Source organism: Amblyomma maculatum, chromosome 1 (genome assembly GCF_055883805.1).
Source record: "Amblyomma maculatum isolate TAMU_Amacu chromosome 1, ASM5588380v1, whole genome shotgun sequence".
Lineage (NCBI taxonomy): Eukaryota > Metazoa > Arthropoda > Arachnida > Ixodida > Ixodidae > Amblyomma > Amblyomma maculatum.
In genome coordinates this window covers 81017037-81040049 of record NC_139344.1, presented here as the reverse complement: position 1 = coordinate 81040049, position 23013 = coordinate 81017037, and the positions used below count along the sequence as shown (strand labels likewise).

The window sequence follows — 23013 nt, the reverse complement described above, 5'->3', positions numbered from 1 at the left end:
ACACCCGATACCTATGTGTGTGTGTGTGTGTGTGTGTGTGTGTGTGTGTGTGTGTGTGTGTGTGAGTGTGTGTGTGTGTGTGTGTGTGTGTGTGTGTGTGTGTGTGTGTGTGTGTGTGTGTGTGTGTGTGTGTGTGTGTGTGTGTGTGTGTGTGTGTGTGTGTGTGTGTGTGTGTGTGTGTGTGTGTGTGTGTGTGTGTACATAAATGATCCGTACACAAGGACAGTACCGCAGTAAAGGTACCATGATTTTTCACTGCTATTCAACTCTTTCAGTTCTCCATCGGTCTTCCTCACATATTAAGTGAGCCTGCCTAACCACCTTCTCGTTGTTCCATTTTTTCTGAAATTTTGAAGCGAAAACTTCACTTGGCTAGCGGAGGCGTGTTTCACGTACGCCGCAGTTTGACCTCCTGCCGACCTTCAACTGCGTGCCTCGCGGTGCGCGGCCTACTAGCCGCCCGTTTCTTCGCACGTGTGATGCCCAGAGCGGGCGGCACTACGATATTCTTCGGCGGTTGCTTCGCTTCTTTTACATCGCACACGTGCGTCTTCTTCACAGAGCTGGCAAACTTCATTCGTGCCTGTATGGTACTACATATCGCCGGTCTCCGCGGAGCGGGCGCGTGACGTCGTCACTTTGCTATGCGACTCACTGCGCATGCGCGGTACATTTCAGCTGCTGCGATTCAGCGGAGGATATAAGCAGTGGAGCAGCCGCTGCTCGCTTGCGAAGGCGCATATATACGCTCAGAATTGCGCCGAGTCTGTAGTGCTATGCCATGGATAAGGTAACAATAGTACGAGCGCTAGCTACGCTCGCCTAAAAGCCGAATCTGCTCATGCTGCTATCATCTCTCGCCGTGAAGAAGCGGCACGTAGCAAAAATCAAGCTGAGAGAGCTAAACGATCGATGGAAACTCCCGAAGAGCGAGAAGAGAGACTGAAAGTGACGACGCAAGACGGGGGAGAAGAAGGTGCGACAAGAATAGCATCAGAGAAACGATTCGGTCTCATCCACGACTACTACTGCTTTTGCTTTGTGTATCATGGCTTAGCTGAGTTAAGCCACTGCCAGTTTTTTCATCACCAACTGGATCAGCTCATCACGGAAAACTGGCAGCGCGCCTGAAGTATTGCCGTGGATGGTATGCACACACGATGGGGGGCTGACCAGGATTTGGTATAGATTGTTATTCAGAAGAAATATTAACAGACATGTATATGAAAGTCACGCATTGAAGTGGGAAGGAAGAATCTTTAAGGAAAGTATGAATTTAAATTTTGGCTATGGGTCGAAAGCACCTTGAATGAGGTTAACCGAAACATAGCTGATGTAAAAATTAATTTAAACCACCTTTTAAAGAAATAAAAAGACATCTTATGATAGCAATAATTAAAGCTCACGAGATGCTCACATAAACTTCCTTCTTGTTAGGAATTATTTCTAAATCATTATCTTCAGTCAGTGTAATCACCTGGCAGCATACAAAAGATGCAGAATTTTAACCATCCCTGGATCTCGCATGAATAGGACCTGTTCAATAGAATGCCACTATTTTTATTTCTACATAAAAAAATACAAAAACTGACAGGTAGCGTTTCAAACCTGTCGGCTGCGTTATTGTCGCTTTTACAGGCACCTTGTGGCATATACATGCCCACATTGCGGGACGGCTGAAAACGGGAGGCGTTTCTACCAACTAAGAGGACAAACTTCCTTTTGTTCACGCTTTTGCATATTCGAAGACGACAATCTCGAAGTCAAGTACAACTTTTTTGGAGAAAGATAATATGAATAATTATCAGCATCCCCTTTTTAAAGGGGTGGCGAGAAGTGTCACCTAGCTCGTAATATGCGTCGAGTGCTCAGTATTTTGATTACGTTAATTGATTATTTTCTCTGCACAGTCAAGCACTACTCCCTTGATCTTTTCCACCAACCCTCAAATCTCCTCTTACTTGCTTCCACTGTTTCATAATTTAGCCTATCATATATGTCCCGAAACCGCAGTGCTTCTCGAATCCCGTCGTCGTCGTCGTTCACTGCCGGTTGAAATGCCTTACATTCCATAATGATATGTTCAATCGTTTCCCTGCTTTTCATGCCGCAGCAGCAAATGTCCGCGCTGTCAAATTTTTTCCGGTAGCATTTCGTCAAACTACTACCTTGCGAATTTAAAAAAAAGTTTCCTTTTGAATTTTGGTCTTAGCCGCCCTATAAAGCTCCATCGTCAGTTTGTCCAGCATTCTCTTAGGCAGGGCACTTGCAGTGCCATCCCGTTTGCAAGCAATCAGGCCACGTAATCACTACCACCGTTTTCGTCATCCTCACCCCACGAACTGCAAACAAGAAAGCACTGCATTTGTTTAAATTCAGTCGGAGTTTTTTCTATTGACAAGACAAAAGCAATCTCTTTTTGCGTTATAACTTAACCAATATAAATAGCCCCCAACTTGACTAGCAGATGTGTGCTTGTGCAAAATGTGTAAAGAAATGATATGACACTACCCTGAACGCTGCATAAAAACATCACGGCACAATTTTGATGCGAAATCTCCTTCGTATTTTTGCCACGAATTTTTTCTTTTCAATTCTCGGATGCGGCTCAGCGACGGTGACGCCTTTTCAACCGAAAGAGCTCTATACGATACCGCGTAAAATAAGGTGCCTCGGTGCCCCTAGCGTAAAATAGAGCAACGTGAGAAGTGAAGCGTGTGTCCTAGATGAATCACTTCCTCGCTTAAGCGTGCCGTATTTTCAGGGGCGAGTATTACAATCAGACATAAAACAGACTGGTGTCACGTTCACTGGTTCCCTGTTTTTTTTCTTGCGGCAGGCATGTCCTACTAAGAAAAATATGTGCCTCATTGTCTTCACAAGACATCGCTAGCACAAATAGCACTACAAAATTTTCTAGCACCCCTGCCTGCCAGGCGAAATTCCTTTTATTGCGTTAAAAACAACAGCGCTCCTTCATTAAAAATGATATATCGCATTCGTGATAGTTATCGCACTTGTAATGGCTTGGAAACGGGCGGCGTCTGTATGCAAGGCGCTCGCTGTTGCTACTGTCCATTGCGTCTGAGCACTCAGTTCACTAAAAATTATTTATTTTGGCTACGGCACAAACCGCAGCGACCAAACAGCTGGAGACCATCAGGACCATTTGGCTCCTCCGCGGCATGCACTCTGTTCCGGCCGAAAAGTCTGTTTAGGTATCTCTGATCGCCTCTGTTCTCCAAGGCATACGTCGCCGCTCCAGTTTCGATCAATGAATGTATTTGCGCTAATTCATGCTGAAAGGTTTGCAACTATCAGAAAGATGGATGCCAATGTTCCACGCTAGCGGGTAGCTCTTTTTAAGGTCATACGTGTTACGGGCCGCGGGAACTGATAGCATGACGCCTATAGTGGTTCACGCGTGCCTGTCATAACCTTATCTGGATCAAAAACATAATTCGATACATGACTGACTGCTTCAGACACATTTGGTGATTTGTTATTCTTGATGACAAATTACGCGTTCCTGCTTGCAGGTACAGCATTGCCATAACCTTCATTTGCTGAGTATATAGGTCCTCCATCAGGGCAGCTTTCCTCGCCACGGAATCCAGACGTTGTTGTACAGTCCCGGGTCAGACAAGGGGTCGTACGGGAGGTTGGCAGGCGGCGTGGCCGCAGCCGCGTAACGACTCAGCTTCGCAAGCAGTCTTTGCACCAGCTGCGCACGAAAGAAAAAAAAAAAAAGCCGATTCAACAAGCAAGCAGTTATTCTACAAGTGTTGAGTGCAACGTATATAGGACAGTTCTGCAGCACGTATTGACCGTAACACCATGTCCGCGCGCGCAAACACACAAACACGCGCGCACATACACACGCGCGCGCGCTTTCCTTTGCCCGCTCTCGGGGCAGCGACGCATGCGCGTGCACGATACCTTGTTATCAAAGGAAAAGGGCGTGGAGATGCCGAAAGGGCTCCAAAGGAGGAAGAAGGTTGGTTTGTGAGGTTTAACGTCCCAAAGCGACTCAGACTATGAGAGACGCCGTAGTGGAGGACTCCGGATAATTTCGACCATCTGGAGTCCTGTAACGTACACTGACATCGCACAGGACACGAGCGCCTTGCTTTTCGCTTCCATCGAAAAGCGGCTGCCGTGGCCGGAATTCGATTTGCGCGTCCTTCAGTTCAGCCCTCGAGTGCCGTAACCACTGAGTCACAGCGGCAGGGCGTACAGTAAGCAAAGATATCTTATTGCTCTCCCAGAGCTCAGCATCCTAATAAATTTGTTTCCCCCAGGATAGGAAGAAAGTGTCTGAATAGTGTTGGTGTAAAATTTTCAAAAATATTGAGAAGATTTGAAACGTATCAATTGTTTTAAACAAACCAAGATCTATAGCTGTACCGAAGCAGCAAACAGCTTTTTATCCTAGCTGTTTGTTGCTCATGGATATACCTATAGAAAGGCATAAATGACACCTTTCATGGATTACGATGTTGCTGCCATATGGGCTGCAGCCTCCGCTGCCGCATGTAAGAGGAAGGGGTCAAAGTTCGGCTGTGCGCACCCAGAGCGGCAATAGGCTAAAGGTGCAGCGAGTGCAGAAGCTGGTTTTCATTTGTTCCAACTTATACCTTAAGTCTCTATTTTGATGAACAGCGCCGGAAATGACAACAGCAACGGTTCGGTCTTGCCTTGCTTCCGGCATGGAGGCAAGGCCAGAACTGTTCCGGCAGAGAACAGAGAAGCAGGCACTGCTTCTCTCGAGCGAAGTTTCTTTTGCAAATCATATATTTTTTTAATTGTATATATTTTTTTTGTAGTGAAATATCCTGTGCAGTTCAATCTACCGCAATTTCCGCACTATAGTTTGCATCCGGTGTATAGGCCACGGGGGTGAATTGTGGCTAAAAATAATGTTTTTTTTTCCCGTTAGCTAATTCGCCGGGACGAATTTCACTTGAAAACAGGCTTCTTTTTCTGTTCAATTTTGAGCAAACAGTGTACAATGGGCAAGCAAATTCTGCTGCCAAAAAGTAAAACCGTGCGCTGTATTATACTGCATTTCGATTTTCTCGGGGCTGGACGCCTTCGAAAACGCTCTTTTCCGAGCCATCGCAACCGTTTAGATTGCGCCAGCACTGGCGTTACATTTAAATGTATGCATCCCCTTGTTTGTAATTTATTCTTAATCATGTACATGTTCTCAAAAATAAGAAGCACTGCAAAGCAGCCACCCTCCGCAACAGCGACAGCATTCGCTTGCACGCCGAAGTTGATTCCATGCCAGAGCCGATTTCGCTATATGCCATTTAGCACGATAACTTGTAGTAGGCGCCCATTGGGGCACGTTTCTACTTTTCCTTCATAGCGACTGGTAGGCTTCTCCAGCTCTGACAAACCATATGAAAAAAAAAATAAAATAATGTAAAGTCCGCACACACTCTGTATGACGCAAAATTTATACTCTTGGACATGTATAATCCGCCGACTAAAGCCCGCAAATTACGGTATATCTTAATTTGCTTTCTTTTTCTTTTCTTTTTCAATCAGTCAAGTGGGAATAAGGGCTCCTCATTCTTCTCTTTTCTTCTTTTTGGTTCGTTTTATATTTACGTTCAAATGTCCTTTTAATACTCCATTGAGTGCTCTTGTACCATTTGGGGTTTATTTCAGTTTTCCTTCCATCAAATACGGGACCAAATGTACAGACAACATTTCTCTATCTTCCCCTTGTGTTTTTATCCATGCTTACTCTTACTTGCCCTTTTTCTTTCGTGCGATATTTAATGCGCAGTTTAAAGTATGCAAATTTCCCTCTCAAATACCCATGCAGAAACAGTATTGGATACTTTTTAGCATTTTTAAGCTATATAATATTTTGGTCTCTTGATGCCAACGTGCGCAAAAGTTAACAGCATTTAATTAAAGAATGAGAAAAAAATTATGGTTCACACATAAGCTCCGCCCTTTAGGGTATGACGCGATAGCGTAAGCCACCAGCCCACACATAAAGCCCCGCTTTAACCAAGCCTTATGACTGTGCCTGCGTGGTCTAGGAGTAGCGGGAATGCAAGACTCCTGGCAGGCAGATTCTGATATCACCCCCTCATTTGGGAAGAGAGGCCCGAGTAGGAAAAGCCTGCTAAATAATGTTAGGCAACCCTAGGTCCAGTCAGTGCTCGGCCATGTCAGCTGCCAGCTACCGCCTGCCGCCACGATCGTGATTTTCCGCTCACAACGCTGACAACGATGCCGGACTTCCGGTGAACGGGGCCTTTATAACGTTAAAATTTAGATCAGAATATGTGAAAGAAGGCTCATGGAGTGCAACAGAATGTAGGATCAATAAAACGTTCTGCTGGGCGAGTTGGTTCATAGTGGCAAAGGACTGCTTTTAGCGCGAAACAACTAAGAATGGACTAAAACAGAACACATAGACATATAGCGTCCTTTCGTGTCTACGTGTTCTGTCCTGGTCCCTTCCTAGTCATTTCGCACTAAAAGTAGTCATTTGCCCTTATGAACCAACTCGCCCAGCAGAACGTTTTATTGAACGTCATTTCCCGCACTGTCGGTCTTTCTACTTTTTCTTCAAGCGCCTTTTCGTGTCTATGTGATCTGTCCTCGATCACCCCTTGCTAGTTCTCGCGCGCTAAAAGTAGTTATTCTCCACTAAGACAGCAGGACGACGCAACGCACTTGCAGGTGTGGCGCTGGTCAAACGCGTTAATTAGAACACAAAATCGTATAGGCACATTTTTGTGCCTACAGACAGCACTGACACAAGTGAGAAAGCACGTAAATGCGGTTGCATTTTCTAAACACTGTCAATTCACCCTTGTGGGACAGAAATCTGCATTGCAGTGATCTCGCGCTCGGCTAAGTAGGAAGACTTACATAAAATCCAACAAGCAGCGGATAACTGCTATGTCGTTTTCTCGGAATACGATCCCATTTCTTTCTACAACAGCTGAAAAATTAAAAAAAAGATTATCTACACGGGCTTGTTAACGCACAATGGCTACGAGTATCCTTCACATCTGAGTATAATCCCAGCCGTCAGTTCTACCTGCATGCACTCAATATGTTCCAGCACTGCACTGTTTATGTGCTGCTCCCGAACTTACACACCACCTATAATGCGTGTCACACTGCTTTACTCATTGCCGTGTACGCACTGCGCGATCTTTCGCTCTAAGAGTAGCAAACAAAGCTTATGACCCGGTAATTCCACCTCGGGGCTCGTCACCTCGGGGTGTTCGGAGGCAACGTCGTTGTATTCGCACGGGTCCTTTTCCAGGTCAAACAGACAGGGTGCCACGGTCGGCTGGCACGTCTTTCTGGGGACCTGGGAGCCGCAGTCGATGGGCGCGGGGTAACTGCCGCCGCCTAAGCCACACACGGGGTCCAGGCCCAGGCTTGTCAGCACTCGAGCCACCGTAGACCTTTCGCACTGTCCCAGGGGCTCCGTCGAACTCCAGTTGACGTTGCCGACTATCGGGTACCAGTGCTCGAACATCCCTCCCTCTGCAACTCCCATCACGAGCTTGAAGCGGTCTTCAATTATGGCCGAGTAGTTGTCGACGGGGTCAATGTTGACCACGAGCTCTGTGCGCGGAGGTGCAACCGAAATTGAGGCCAAAGATTCAGCGTGGCTCACTCCGTCGATGTTGCCCAACTCGGCGGAGGCGCCTCCTGCAAGATGAGTGTGATAAGTGCACCTCACAGCATAGGGAAGTGGAGCCATGGGCAGCGAGAAAGCGTACACTGTCGGATGTATAGTTATTGGTGTTGGTTCCCAGCTTTCCAAGTAAAGCTACAGTCGCGAACACTCTGCTGTTTAAGTCACTGGTAGTTTAACCAACTGTAAATTTACATAACGCAAACCACACTTATGTCCGCTCAGGCGGACGTCCTTCCGACGTCGGAGGAGCTACTGATGAAACCACTTCAATGCGACGCTGATACATCCTCTCATGCCAGTAAGTCGAACCGCTTCCTTTGCACGTGCAATGAAATTATAACTAAGTCTCTTTAGTAGATCGTGTCATCAAGGATTCCAACTATTCGCGTACAGGCGTTGTGAAAGTCCCAAGCAGCATTACCGCGTATACGCTCCCTAAATCACTTTTTTTTTTTACGCTAAATAAAGCACAACTTTGGTCTTAATTGGCGATTAAGATCAAATCACTGACGACAACGTGAACGTCAGCACGAAGCCAAGGAGTGAGGTTTTACGAAAAGAGCCAGTGAGATAGTAAAAGACGCGCCCAAATGCTTTGCCATGTTTTTTCTTAGCGAAGATTAGTAAAAGGTATATTTTTGAAGAAAAATCATTTTGTAACAAGTTATCAGCAACAACATGCATAGCAATAGATGTCCAATTTTATTTAGTCGAGAAAAATTGTAAAGAGCTCGCAATATGCGCAAAAACGTCCGTTTTAAACAGACGCAGCCTCAATCACAGCCGACGACAATGCGTTCCGGATCTAGTCTGGTTTCCAGGCGAAACAACCATGCCGGTGTAGAATCAACTGATATATCTCCAAGGCTTTTGATTTCGCTGTTCTGCGGGCGTAGTTGGGTGCGATTGGTTGGGATCGATGCTCGTGTTTCCCTCGTCTGCGAATAACCATGCGAACGGCGATCGGTCCGTGAGGTAAACATTGCTAGACAAAGGCATCGTGCGCGAAGCTCTCTGCAGGCGCCCTTGAAAACATGGAAACTATAAGCCGCACGCACTGGGGCTTCTGAACTCCGAGGTGAAGGCCCGTTTTTCTCTGCAAAACCTGGTTCGCATGCAATTCATTGAGCGAACTCAGCGGCGAGCGGCAGCGACAAGAGCGACAAATTTCCAACGTGTTGGAACAGCGTTGCTTTCGCCGCTGGAGCCGCCGCGACAGCTGAAAACGGGACGCGTCTTCGCGGCAGAAATTGCTAGAGTTTTCGCTTGCATGTGAAACAGGCTTAAACCGGCGCGAATTTACGGCTCAAGCCCGTTTCACATGGTGCGACGAGCACGACAAAAATCGGCCCGGTCGCACTGTCGTTGCGACGGCAATCGCAGCAGCCCGTTTCACATGCTTGACAGCGCCCTGCGATTTATGTCGGTGCGGCGCGAGCGGCCGATGATTCCGAAGAAATTATTTTCAAAAAATGAATATCAAACATGATGTATTGTCTTTATTTCATTGTACGATATCTTTCAATTTATACGTAACCTACATTTAGGCAGAAAACTATTCTTGGAACTTTCGCCGGCTTCGACAGCTGCCGCTCCGTCGTTTCCTGTGACGTATGCCTCGGAATCCTATTGGCTGACGGCTGGCCCCGTCGCAGCGGTTGCACCGGCCGTGCGGCAATGAGACCAACTCGTTGGAAGCTCGTTGCAGTGGCTCTACGACGAGAGCGGCGAGCATTTCTGTTGCTGTGCGGCTGAAATCGCACTCTGCTGCGGCAAGAATGGCATCTTGTGAAACGGGCTTCACTCCACTGGAGGCTATTTGCACAGTTAACTCCTTCACCCCCCCCCCCCCCTTTTACTTCCTAACAGAAATGGTGGTGTCACTGTGTTTTCCATAAAAATAGTTTCAAGTATTTCAATCATATAGGCGACCGGATACGGAGCACGCACCGCCGAAAGAAGGCCGCGCTTGGCCCTCGGCCTCTGTGCCACGCTCACTCCTGTTTCCTCTTTCATTGTTTCTCATTGCTACCCCCTTCCATACCATAGCCTCCTCTTTCGCTTTCTTGCACTCGCCTTACCCTCACCCTGTACTTTTCTCCTGATGCTACCGTTACACCTTCTTCGCTTTCTGCCCATCGCCTTCTTCAGTATCGTCCTACTTTCATCCTCCACTATGCTTGCGTTCGCTCTCTTTCATCATCCGCTGTGCTTTTCGTACGCTCTTCTGTTTACAAGCTCGACACTGGCACTCTACCCAAAAAGGGTGTCTTAAGAGCTGCGCTCTAAATCTTTTCATTTGCTCATCGTTTCCTTTGCTTAAATTCTCACATAGTTGTACTGGACGTGGCATAAAACATGCAACAATTCAGGTCCCAGCTGAAATAAACTAGCGGCAGGTTCAAGCCTCGCGATTGGCATGCATCAAAGGCCGAAAGTTTTAAAACACAGGCACGCTTTCATTTCACGCCCTTCCATCCTTGTGAAAACTAACCAACCATGTGATCGAGGAATAACAGTTCCAAGACCTTGAGCTACGAAAGCAGCTGCACACGATGCACCAAACGCAGAGGAGTTCTCACAGCTGAACGTCCGTATATATAGTGCTTACTACGTGCCTCGCACCAGCAGGGGCGACATGATTGATTGCGGCTGCGCCAGTTTGATGCCACAAAAACAGTACAAGATAGCCGTAGGCTTTCGATATAGGCGGCATGTTCACTGGCTTATTCATTATTAATATCTTACAATAATAATTAATAATTAACAAAATATCTTGATGTTCACTGGCATTGCAACGGCCACTGTGCGCTTGCAAAACTGAACTTTATATAGGGCGATTCAGAATTCGCAGAAAAAGTAGCAGAAACAATCGGTCATTCGAAAAGTATTGGCAGTCGTAGAGTGCGATTCTCGCAGGATTGCCCAAAAACATATGGGTGTTTTCTTTAATAATGACACACTGTATATTAATTATAACACTCGCCACTGGCAGGTTGTGCTTTTGTTGCGTTGGTAGCGTCTGCATGTTGTGGGTGGACGGACGAATGGACCGGAAGAAAGACTGATAGTTGGGTAGGCAACGAGGGTTAAATTTCGTCTTGTAGCTTCGAATTCTATATCACTCCTATTTCGCATAAAAAAGAAGGGCGCTGCCTTCTGAATTATCAAGGGCCAATTCTTTCCTGATTGTCGTGTTCATTCACTATATAGGTGTAGAGTCCGCTTTCTTTTTTTTTTTTTTTTTTTTTTTTTTTCATTCAAATAATCTAGTTCCTACTCTCCGCGTTTGTGACATGTCGTTTCAAGCTCTTTATTTCTCCATACTGGTCACCTGTATACTTGTCGGTTAGTTTTTTAAACCTTCTTCTGCCACTGTGTGTCAGCACACTTTATGTACAAGTATTTAAATAACTTAGCGGTCCACCCTCTAAACATGAATTGCCTTATGAGGGAGTAATAAGGTAGGAATATGTTCCCCGTTTTTCTCCCTATTAGAGAGAGGGCATGCTGCGTAAGATGAAATGCAGATTTCGACTACTGAATATACGGAATGTTATGCTATTAGTTATAAAGACATACTCTTACCTCAAATCGCTTTAATTTTATGCAGCTAGCAGTAGGAGACTTTTATCTGCAGTTCTAGATGTTTTGAGGTTAGCGATCACAGGAGGTTGAAACATCGGTTAAATTCTGGACTTCACGAACTTCACATGTTTTGAAAGGAGAGATTGCTTCTGCTGCCAACCGCAGGTATTACGCATTTTATAGTGATGAACATCTACCACATAAATTCCTTGCCCCTATAAGGGAGTGTGCTAGAGGACATGTTACTCCCTTTCTACTCGCTCATAAGGTAATTCGTGTTTTGGGGTTCACCAGTTATTGTTCACTTCTTTATCAGGTGTTATTCATATAATATTTTACTTTCAGCTTCCCGCGCTTCGAGCAATTCCCAGCCCATGTCCCCCAGTATCGTCTAATTTATGGTTTTACCATGGGTACCTAGTGGTAATCTGCCAACAGCTCTCTCATTTATTTATAGCCCCGACTGAACTTCCTCCCACAATCCCAAACGTAAGCCTTGGTACTAATATTTCCTAATGCCTTTGGGTACTTCAATACCTATTATACCTATATAATGTTGTTTGCTTAAGTATCGCTGCATCTCTTCGCCTTTATTCACTAAGTGTTTTTATCAAAGAGGAATTAATGACGGTAAGTTTTGAGTGTATTACTCTCCTCAAGTATTGACTAGAGTTTGTCATCAGCACAATAGTACGATATCGTCAGAATACATTAAGCTCGGAAGCCTCTACAATTCATGCGCCCAGTATTCGTACGCACCTCTTATGTCCAGTAGGCTAAATAGGTGGGCCCTTTTTCCCCCCTAGCTATTTCTATGCATTAGCTGAGAACGAACAGGCTACCATGGAAAGCGCTACCTCTTCTAAACCCGTTCTGAAGTCCTTTTCTAGCCATGGCTGCATTCTTTATTTCAATGTCTGCATTTACAGCCTGCATGTAACTGAATATATCATATTTAGTCTAAAGGATTGAATGTTCTTCCTGTCTCTTTTCTCTTTATAGATCAAAATCATTTTATTTTGTCAACAGATGCCCGGAAGTTGCTTATTTGCTATTGCTGCTTCCAATGCTTTTAGCAACGCTTCATTGCTGCTTCAACCAAGTTGAATAATTAGGTTCACTAGAATTCGTCTATCCCTGCGTTTGTGCACTCGGAAGTATTTGCCTCCGCCTTTTCCCAGTTAAGATTGTCCAATTCTAGGCTCCTTTCCGTTATGCCGTTTCGTGCTGCTGCTTACTACAGGAATGTAACCCCCCCCCCCCCCCCCTCTCCCGTCGCTCATAAATGACCGAGCTATAACTGATGTATGTATTTCAAAGCGCCGTCTTCTTCTAAACAGTTTCCCTCCGCATCTTGGATCATTTCCTGCTTTTTTTTTTTATTCTCTTTACCCAGACAGCTTATACGGCTCCAGAATTTGTTTGCCCATTTTTATTTGCATCGCAAACATAAGCATCCAGCGATTAGTGCTTCTTTATTTTATCTTGTACTTCCGCTTTCTTTTGTCAGTAACGTTTGCATTTTGGTCAATTTAATTTTGAGACATCTGAGCAAGTTTCTTTGCTTTTCTGTGTTCTTTTGAATCTACCCGTGTGTGTTCGATTGTCTCTTTAATTTCCTTACTGCACCAGCTTCATGTCTTCTATTTTCGTTACAGCGGTTTGCCTCTTACTGGTTCCATTTGCTTGCAGACGAGGCGTTCTAACGGATTATAAGCATACATTTTACCTTCATGATGGAAAATAGCGCGAAAGTACACGAAGGACGGAAGGAAGTAAGACACGGACAAGCGCTATTGCTGCTTCCAATGCTTTTAGCAACGCTTCATTGCTGCTTCATCCAAGTTCTATAATTAGGTTCACTAGAATTCGTCTATCCCTGCGTTCGTGCACTCGGAAGTATGTGCCTACGCCTTTTCCCAGTTAAGATTGTCCAATTCTAGGCTCCTTTCCGTTATGCCGTTTCGTGCTGCTGCTTGTCCGTGTCTAATTACTTCCTTCCGTCCTTCGTGTACTTTCGCGCTATTTTCCATCATGAATGTTAACCAACTCGCCCAACTTTCGGCATTCCATTTTACCACAGGGTGCTTCTCTACTGTTTCTTCAACGCCTGCTGCTATTAGCACCACCTGAGAGTCGTTGAAACCTGCGTTGGCGTTCTGCGTTTCCTGCATTTCTGTTTTGACCCGGCGTCCTCTCTGCAGACGTAAACGCTCACGATCACTTTCCCCGCGATTTTTCTTTTGCACTTATATTTACAATAACTAGGTTTTGCTTCTCACTGAGTTCTAACATTAACTTCCCGTTAATCTGTCCAAATATTCAATAAGGCCATTCTTAACTCCCCATAGAATTGTATCGGTGCCATCTACAAAGCGCTTTAGGCCTTTTACTATATCCGTGTTTTCTTGCTTGCAATTGTCCCTTATCCACAAATAACCTACCCTATAGCCATGTGTGCCGAGACACGTTATCTGCAAATTGATTTCATTCTTTGCCAATAGTTTCTTGGATGTATATGCGTACCAACTCCCCCCCCCCCCCCCCCCTTTCTTCGGCGTCGTTGTTCACTAAAGATATGTCGCCTAGATCGCCAAGATGTGTCTTGCATAGAGTACGTACGTACGCAGACGGCCACCATTAACGTTATCATGCCCTCTATAATTTTGTTCTCTTTTTGTCTCTTCTGTTTGCGCCCTGTTTGTTGTTCTCCCTAGTAAAATTCCGACTTCTACTCGCCTCGCCTTTCTTCCTATATTTCGCTCCATTAGAGTCCTGAAGTCCAATCGCCTAAAGAAACAGCCCTCGTCCCGCTTAATCCGCGCAGTGACTCGTCGTTTTCGGTGGCCATGAACCAAAACACTGGCCAAAAACTAAAGATAATCAGCGTCTTCTCTCTCTCTCTCTCTCTCTCTCTCTCTCTCTATATATATATATATATATATATATATATATATATATATATATATATATATATATATATATATATATATATATCCGCGGTCCTGTATTGGAAGAAGTTGAGGTGTGGCGGGAGAAGCTGAAGAAGAAGAGGAAGCTGGGTTTGTCAACTCTTGGTGTGCTAACGTCCAACGCATCTAACACCCGCCGTGTAAATAGACCACGTAACACCTATGGTGGAGGTGCTGGGTATCGATCACCACGGAACCTCTGCAGAATAGCTAGGCTGCCCCTCTACTGACGGAGATGGCGCAAGTACACGTTCCAACGCTGCCAATGTCAGAAGCTCAACCGACCACCCCAAGGCCTTATCGGGAACCCCGGCACTTTTAAGGCAAGCCCGGGGAAGCAAATAAAACCGCTGGGATGCGAAGACCACGTTGAGGAATGTGGTATTCTTTCTTGAAGAAACGGCGCTAACACGGTTTGACAGTCATGAAGCATCCCTTACCACCTGGAATCGCTTCATGGAAGAAATGAGAGCGGGATTTGGCGATGCCGATGCTCGAAAAAAGAGCGCCGAACATACTCTGGCTCAGCGAGCGCAGTACCGGGGGAGACCTGGGCCCGTATTCCTAGTTTGCGTCGTTATCGAAGTGTCGCTATCTCAAGTGACTTCAAGTCATCTGATTGGTCTAAACGACGGAACTGGGTGTTGCCACTGCGGAACCGGAAGAGGTGGCAACACCATTTTCCCGCGTTTCCACCAATCAGGTGTCTCGAGGTCGGGGAGACAGCGACACTCACGATAACGAAGCAAGCTCAGAATACAAGCCCTGCACATCTTACATAGAAGAAGTCCTCAAGCTGTGCAGAATAGTTGATGCTCGGATGACTGAGGAAGACAAAGTGGGCCACCTCCTCAAAGGAATAGCGGAAGCCGTGTACAGCTTTCTCTCCAGCAAGGACGATTTGAATACCACCGCTGATGTAACACGACACTGCCGCACGTTTGAAGGTTTGAAGCGACGCCGTATCATCCGGAAGTTTGGTCGGTTGCCGAATGTGAAACTGCCCCCAGTGTGGATGTGTCTGAGGTGACGAGCATGGCAGATACAATTCGACAGATTGTCCGCGGAAGAGCTTCGGAGGCATCACAATTATGGGGGCTACGTCAGACCTGTCTACAGTGGCGTCTCTTCGGCAGACAATCGTCCATCTTCTGCCTGTTATGCTCTCCCTGTTACATCCTTCGGACATCCGATGCTCTGCTGCTCATCGCCCTAACATCCAACCTCCCACCATCAACGCCTACAATAGCGAGCACGCTCGCCTTCCTCGTCGACGTCCAGACCATGAAGCATTTAACCCAAGCGGCGATAAGCCTTATTCATCGCGTGAAAGTGAACCGCCGGTGTGTTATGCTTGTGGAATGATGGGCCACATTTCGCGTTTTTGCCGCAATCGCCGTCGATATACCAGCAGTATCGCAGACAGTGAGTGAGCTCCCGTAGAAAGTTTCCCGCTGACAGTGATGATCCATATAGAACGCCTAGCCGGAATTAGTGCAGAGCAACACCTAGCCGACAAGAGCACAGAACGGCGCTGAACCGAAACGAATCACCGGCCTCTGACCGCAGCCTGACACCACCATCTTGGCGCCTACGACACTCACCTTCTCCCCGACGACGGTCGCCACCTCCGGGAAACTAGTCAGTGAGCCCGATGGAGATGGGGTCGCAAATGATTCTAGCTTACCTATGCCTCCGCCCGTTTCGATGTTAAAGAACAGAATTGAAGTTTTTGTGGACGGTGTAGGTGCTATGGCGTTGGTGGACACAGGTGCAACCTTTCTATTATGAACCTCGCTTTTAAAAACTGCCTTGGTCGTAAAGATGCGCAAAACGCCGACAACTCCGCCTCTCGCCAAAGCCGCAAAGCGTAGGCGGGCTCGGTCGGGCGCTGTTCATGTCAGCGTATATACGCGCGCGTCGTGTTTTCGTCTTTGGTCGCGGTTTAACGGATATAACGCCGCTGTTAACATTTAGCAATGTCCGGGAAGAATTGCTGCGCATTTGGTTTTTCAAACACACATAAAACCTTGCCAGGAACATGTTTGTATAAGTTTTCAGTTATGCATCACGAGAACGACGGCGGCCGTGAATCTCGGCGTTCGACGCAGAAAGCAAACAAATCCACCGAATTACATTTGTTCAGGTTAAAGTCCCTTTTTCGACGCGCTGCTACACGACCAAAGCTAATGCAATTTCCAAATTATGGTAACTGCGATTGATATGCAAATGTTGGTGCGCCTTCAATATGTTGCGAAGATGACTGCGCTGTAAACGAAAGCAGCCTTTCAATTGACATTCATGTCTTGCTTCCCTTGTAATCAACCTGTTGATTAGGACTACCAATCACGAAGTTAGCGGCAGTGTCGGTGGCGTTTGTTTATGAAAGGGCACGGAAGGTGCGCATGTCTGCGCTCGACTGCGAAACGCTTACGAGTTTCAACAACAGACACTTTGCGCACTATAAAGCAAGTGTCAAGAGCAACACGTAAAATAGGCAGTATCTAGTGTACTGTCCGACGGCGCTTTTATAGAACCTTCGAGTATCACCCTACGCCGAAGCATACTACAGCCCCATTGACTCCCGTGCGTTTTCGCCATATCGTTCGCTCGGCGTATTAAGGCCCGTCGAAAAATGCTCGAGCTTGGCCTCATCAAGAAAGCATGCGGCGAATTCGTAACGCTTGCCACATCTGATACCGCGAGCTTGCCGCAACGACGCTGCCCGCGAAAGCGACCGACGACGGTGCTCTGGCCGTGTGCTGGGCCCTAGTCATCGCTAGGTCCATAAACGCCTAAACGATTTCGCATTAAAGCCGTAACTGGAAGCGCTTTGGAAATAGTAAATTTCATATTCATAAAACTTCCTTGGTATCAGCTCAATCAGAAAGTGTCTCACAGTAAACGGAAGGTGTAACTTCGGCGACGTCTTAGCAGTGGAGCTAGATAACGAAATCTGATGAGCTGCATCACACCGGCGGCAGCTGCTGATGTAAGCAGAAATTTGCTTTTATTGCTGTTATCCCTTCTTCCAAAATCTCGTTACATAACAGCGATCCTCAGTAAAGATAAGTTTTTTTTTTAGATTCCTTCATCAAATTCAGCGAATATTATTTAAGGTTAACAGAGCATGTTTTTCTGAAGGTGGCGAAAGAAATACGGCGTGTCGGCGACTCGGCGCCGACGGACCGCGGCAGCAGGAGCGACTTGTTCCGCCCGCGCTGAGTGCAGTGGCTACGGGTTGGCTGGCAGCTATGGGTGCCAGTTTTTTTTTTTTATGATGATATGGGACATATTTTACATAGATGACTAGCGAAATTATAGGAGCGCAACAGTATATAATGCAGGTGGCCCTTTTGCAGTTTATTTTGGGTGTATCTTCACACCGAGTCTCTGGTGTAGAGATAACATATCTCGATCGCATTAGGATGACCAAACTGATTCGGTACCTAATGTCGTTTTCATCGAATGTCATTATATTTTCTCGTGCAGCAGCAACCAAATATCATTTTGAACGAATGTCATTCGATGGAAATGGCATTAAATTTGCCGAGTGGCAGGGATGAGTGATAACTATGTTTTCAGTGTTTTATGCTTGTCATTGCACCTTCTGTGAGCACTTCTTGTTTAAACTACGTCGCCTCCGCTAGCTAAGAAGATAATATATGCATTAGATTAGTGAAACACTTAGCCAGGCGATCTTAAGCGTGCATTGACATTGCACACCACACGGTTGCATTTTCCGTTTCGCCTCCACCTAAACGCGGGCGGCGCAGTCGACTTCAGTCCCGATAACCTGATCCTCCTCAGTAGCCTGAGCCACCACGGCGGGTTATTGAACAGATATTTGCCAATATGCGTTTTGAAACTTGCCATGCAATTACATTGAAGACCAGAGCCAGTGTTCCTGTTGTCTGGCAAGATTACGAAAACATAACATGTCGCTGCACTTGCTATTCAGACTATAGGGCCCTAGGATTGGTTATAAAGCGCGCTGTAATTCTGCAGTTGGGCGCGAGGGTAATACAAATGAAATGAAGATGATACTACAATAATAAAATATGATATAAAGTTTAAATGTAATATGCCCTACGTCCGCCTCGTGTTCGGGAGGTACCAGGTTCAATCCCTGGTGCCGCCGGGTACCCACCGGCTTTTCAATGGGTGCAAGCTTTCCCCCGGCCTGGTGCTCGGCTCTTTGGGGTGAAATGTTTGGGAAAGGGCACACATAATGGGCTTTTGCCGCACAAGGCGGACTTATTGTTGTCCGATGGCGGAACTGATCACTGCCACATCGGAGCAACAATTTGGAGGGGGCACCCGGGTTTTTTTTTTGTTTGTTTTTACCGAAGCGTGGCCTTGTGGTAGAGCATCCGCCTCGTGTTCGGGAGGTACCAGGTTCGATCCCTGGTGCCGCCGGGTACCCATCGGCTTTTCAATGGGTATAAACTTTCCCCCGGCCTGGTGCTCGGCTCTTTGAGGTGAAATGTTTGGGAAAGGGGTCATAGGTCTGAAATAATTGCTCCGATGTAGCAGTGACCAGTTCCGCCATCGGACAACAATAAGTCCGACTTGTGCGGCAAAAGCCCATAATGTGGCCCTTTTTTCAGCCCGGCCTTTGCAGGCCATTGTTGTTCGAAACTTTAAGCCCTCAAAGGAGCACAGCAGGGTTAGCAGAGCCTCTTCCAAACGCACACCCCTGAAAGAGCCGGGCGCCGGGCCGGGGGCGCTTGTACCCAATTTTACCGGTGGGTGTCCGGCGGCGGGTTTCGAAATGACCACCTCCCGCAAAGAAAGTAACAAAATCCCCATAAAGAAAGGTGTTAGGCGAGGGGACACAATCTCCCCAGTACTATTCACAGCTTGCTTAGAGGAAGTATTCAGAGACTTGGAATGGGAACAGTTAGGGATAAGGGTAGATGGAGAATACCTCAGTAATCTGCGATTTGCTGATGACATTGCCTTGCTAAGCAACTCGGGGGATGAACTGCAAGCAACGATTGGTGACCTAGACAGGAAAAGTAGAAAGGTAGGCTTCAAAATCAATATGCAGAATACGAAGGTAATGTTCAACAGCCTTGGGAAGGAACAGCAGTTTACATTAGGTAGCGAAGTACTGGAAGTAGTAGGCGAATATGTCTACTTAGGACAGGTAGTAACCGCAGATCCGGACCATGAAAAGGAATTAACAAGAAGAATAAGATTGGGATGGAGCGCATTTGGCAAGCACTCACAGATTATGACTAGCAGCTTACCGGTATCGCCAAAGAGGAAAGTATATAACAGTTGCATCTTACCTGTACTCACCTATGGGGCTGAAACGTTGAGGCTAACCAAGAGAGTTCTACTTAAGTTGATGACAACCCAGATGGCTATGGAACGAAAAATGGTAGGGGTAACATTAAGAGATAGGAAGCGTGCAGAGTGGGTCAGAGAAATAACTGAAGTTACCGACATTCAAGGAGAAATTAAGAAGAAGAAATGGGCATGGGCAGGACATGTAGTGCGAAGAGAGGATAACCGATGGTCGCTTAAGGTAACAAACTGGATTCCAAGAGAAGGGAAGCGTAGCAGAGGGCGGCAGAAAGTTAGGTGGGCGGATGAGGTGAAGAAGTTCGCGGAGGTCAAGTGGATGCAGCTAGCACAGAACCGAGTTAAGTGGAGAAATATGGGAGAGGCCTTCGCCCTGCAGTGGGTATAGTCAGACTGATGATGATGATGATGATAATGATGCCCTTGACTAGCCTGTGATGCAGCTTTTCAGATAATTCCTTTGCTGATATCTCACTCCCGCATGAAATTATCTACCCCATGTGCCTTTTTGACGACGGAATACGTGAAATCCATGCCGTACAGGCAGTGGTAAAGCGGAGGCATAAAAAATCTGAACTCTTACTACAGGAGCCCAATATGCGCTATTTTTCTGATGCTCAGAATGCTCGTTTGCAAGCTCGCTGGCTTTTCCTGCGGTTGCACCGGTAAGAAACCGCTCGCAGTTACGACGATGCCGCCTAGTTTACTGTAGCGATATATTGCATGTAAACAAAGCAAGCGTGTACCATTAAGCAAAGAAAGAGCATTGGTTCATAGGTCAAGGAATGAACGAATTAGCGTGGCGTTGTAATGAAAGCGAGGAACTCAAAATGAGCTCCACTTCGTACGCAACCTTGTTGACGCTCGTCTTCAGCAGACACTTGATGCATATGGAGGCGATGTAGTCCCAGACGGCCGTGATATCGAACACATGTCCACTATTATACAGTGCGATCCCCCTGCGCACGCTGTCAGTGCGGAAGTGCCCGCGAGACGCGCACATGGCAGATCGCAGGCGCGCACCACGGCCAGGCTTGCCGCATGGGGCCCACCTCGGATTCCGACGGCCGCCGCTACGCGGCTTTCAGTGCCGCTCCTATAGGTGCTGCTCATGGCGTACAATGTTGGTGACGAACCACTTAACCCACTTGGAGTCTGTTCCGTGAACCTTGTAATCGCCGGCCACACATTCCGAGCCGAATTAGTGGTACTTGCTCGGATCAACGCACAACGTAATTCTTGGTCTCGATTTTCTGGAACAATGTGGGGCCACTCTCGACTTTCGCAACGGAGACATTTCTGTGAGCAATTGAATTGAATCTGCTTTGTGTGAAAATTCGTGGAACAATCCTAGCACGCTTTCGGTTTCGGACGACATAATCATTCATGCAATGTCAGCAGTGTTTATACAAGTTCGTAGTTCAGGCTGTGCCAGTGATGCGTTCGACGCTGTGGTTGAACCAGTCACCCTCAAGTGCGCGAAGAAAAGTATTCTGATTCCCCGCTGCATCATCTCAGTGATGAATGGCCATGCTTCTGTGTGGACGACTAACTGCTCTAACGAACCTGTTGTATTGTCACGTGGCCTAAAACTGCCAACTTTGACGAAGACGCTGTTGAATGAGTGGCAGTGCTCAGCACAGACAATTCCCAGCCTACCGCATGCTCAGAAGAAGATAAGACAAAATTTCTTGTCATGGTTAACAAATCCCTGCGAACAAGTGATCTTCACATTTTAGTGGTAGTTCTGCCGAAACATGCTGCGGCTTTCGATTTCTCTCGGGACTCGCCGCCACGGATTCCCATTTCTCGTACTCAGTGCAGAATCAATACTGGGACTGCTGATTCAATCGGTCAGAAGCCTTATTGTGTATCCCCATCAGAGCGCCAGATGATCGGAGAACAAGTTCGTGATAAGCTGCATAAGGAAATTCAGGTATCATCTGGTCCGTGGGCTGCCCCTGTGATATTAGTAAAAAAGAAAGGTTTTATGTTGATTATCGACGGCCGATAAGTGTTACCAAGAAGGACGTGTATCCTCTGTCACGTATTGATGACGTCATTGATTGTTTGCATTCTGCCTCCTATTTTTCCTCACTTTACCTGCGATCAGACTATTGGCAGATTTCCAAGCACCCGAAAGATGAAGAAAAGACGGCATTCATCACCCCAGACGGACTGTATAATTTTAATGTGATGCCGTTTGGATTATGTAACGCTGCAGCCACCTTCGAAAGATCCATTTTTGGACGATGTAGTAATATTCGGAACTACCTTTCGTGAACACAATAGTCGATTAGAGATTGTCTTGGAGTGCATTGAGAAAGCTGGTCTGGTACTCAATTGCAAGAAATGTCGTTTTCGAGAACTCAAGACAGTGGTACTTGGAGATCTCGTAGACAAGTATGGGGTCAGGCCTGATCCGGAAAAAATTGAAGCTGTCACTTTAAACGGCCGAAATCGTTAAAACAGCTCAGAAGTTTTTTGGGGCTTTGCTTCTATTTCCAGCGCGTTTTGTTCCAAAGTTTGCTGACTTACTTGACAGTTTTGGCCTGCAAATAAAGTCCCGCATATCTCAGGACCAGGCGCACTAATAGTTTGTACAAAATAAAATAGTTTTTGAATGACATTCTGAAACGTTTTCAATATAAACATGCATGCTATAGCTGCAGTGAACAAAACGTTTATTAGTGAATTCTAGTTAATTTCTGAGTTTACGAGAACAACGTTTTTCAATAGTTCGTGCCCGCCTGGCCAGATGAGCTATTAACATTAACCACATTCATGTAGTGCTTCTCGTACTTTTTTATGATGAGGAAAAATATAACTTTGAACCTCCTGTAGTTCTTTCGAGCGCAAGATGTTAGTGAACTTCCACGTGGTTGGGCGGCTGTGGCCCACCATGCTACCCAGCCTCTGTTCCAGACTTCCACATGAGAGTTGGTTTCATGTCCTTCATCAAGAGTAGCCGCTCCACATCACAGGGATGTAAGTGGAGGGCGTTGACCACAAAATTACCAAGTTGCTAGCTCTGTTTATCCATCTGTAGGTACTGGAAACATGTGCTGCATCAGAATAGCCTGGTATTTCTTGGGCAACTTCTGACATTAGGCCTTTCAATACACCCATTTCATCTTCTACGCCGTCAAGCGGCAGAAAGCAAGATTGTATCACCACCATGCAAATACAAGTAATTCTCGATTTCGCCTGTAAAGGCCGGTTCACTGGACCAAGGTCTTCAATTTCTCACCAATGCTTCAATGTAGAAGAAAGAAGAATGTCTTTACGGTAACATCTTCTTCAAAGACAGCCTCACTGATAGCATCGGTGGTCAACCTTCCAAAGTTGCACGCAGCTACAGTAATAAACCTCGCAGTAATAGACGAAAATCTGGATTAAAAAAACAATGGAAATAACAAAGTAAAAAACCAGTTGATAGCTAATACACAT

The 23013-nt window shown here is 46.3% G+C and overlaps 1 protein-coding gene across 1 annotated transcript in view; it reads right to left on the bottom strand.

The window, feature by feature from the left end:
* Positions 1–2645: 2645 nt before the first annotated feature.
* LOC146202957 (arylsulfatase B-like) overlaps positions 2646–23013 on the bottom strand; it is a 53226-nt gene continuing 32858 nt past the window's right edge. The window contains exons 8-9 of the mRNA XM_084585225.1: positions 7256–7701; positions 2646–3724 (exon numbers count right to left, since the gene is read on the bottom strand). Coding sequence (XP_084441351.1) covers positions 3587–3724; positions 7256–7701 — 584 coding nt within the window. The 3' untranslated portion in view covers positions 2646–3586. The remainder of the gene's footprint in view (positions 3725–7255; positions 7702–23013) is intronic.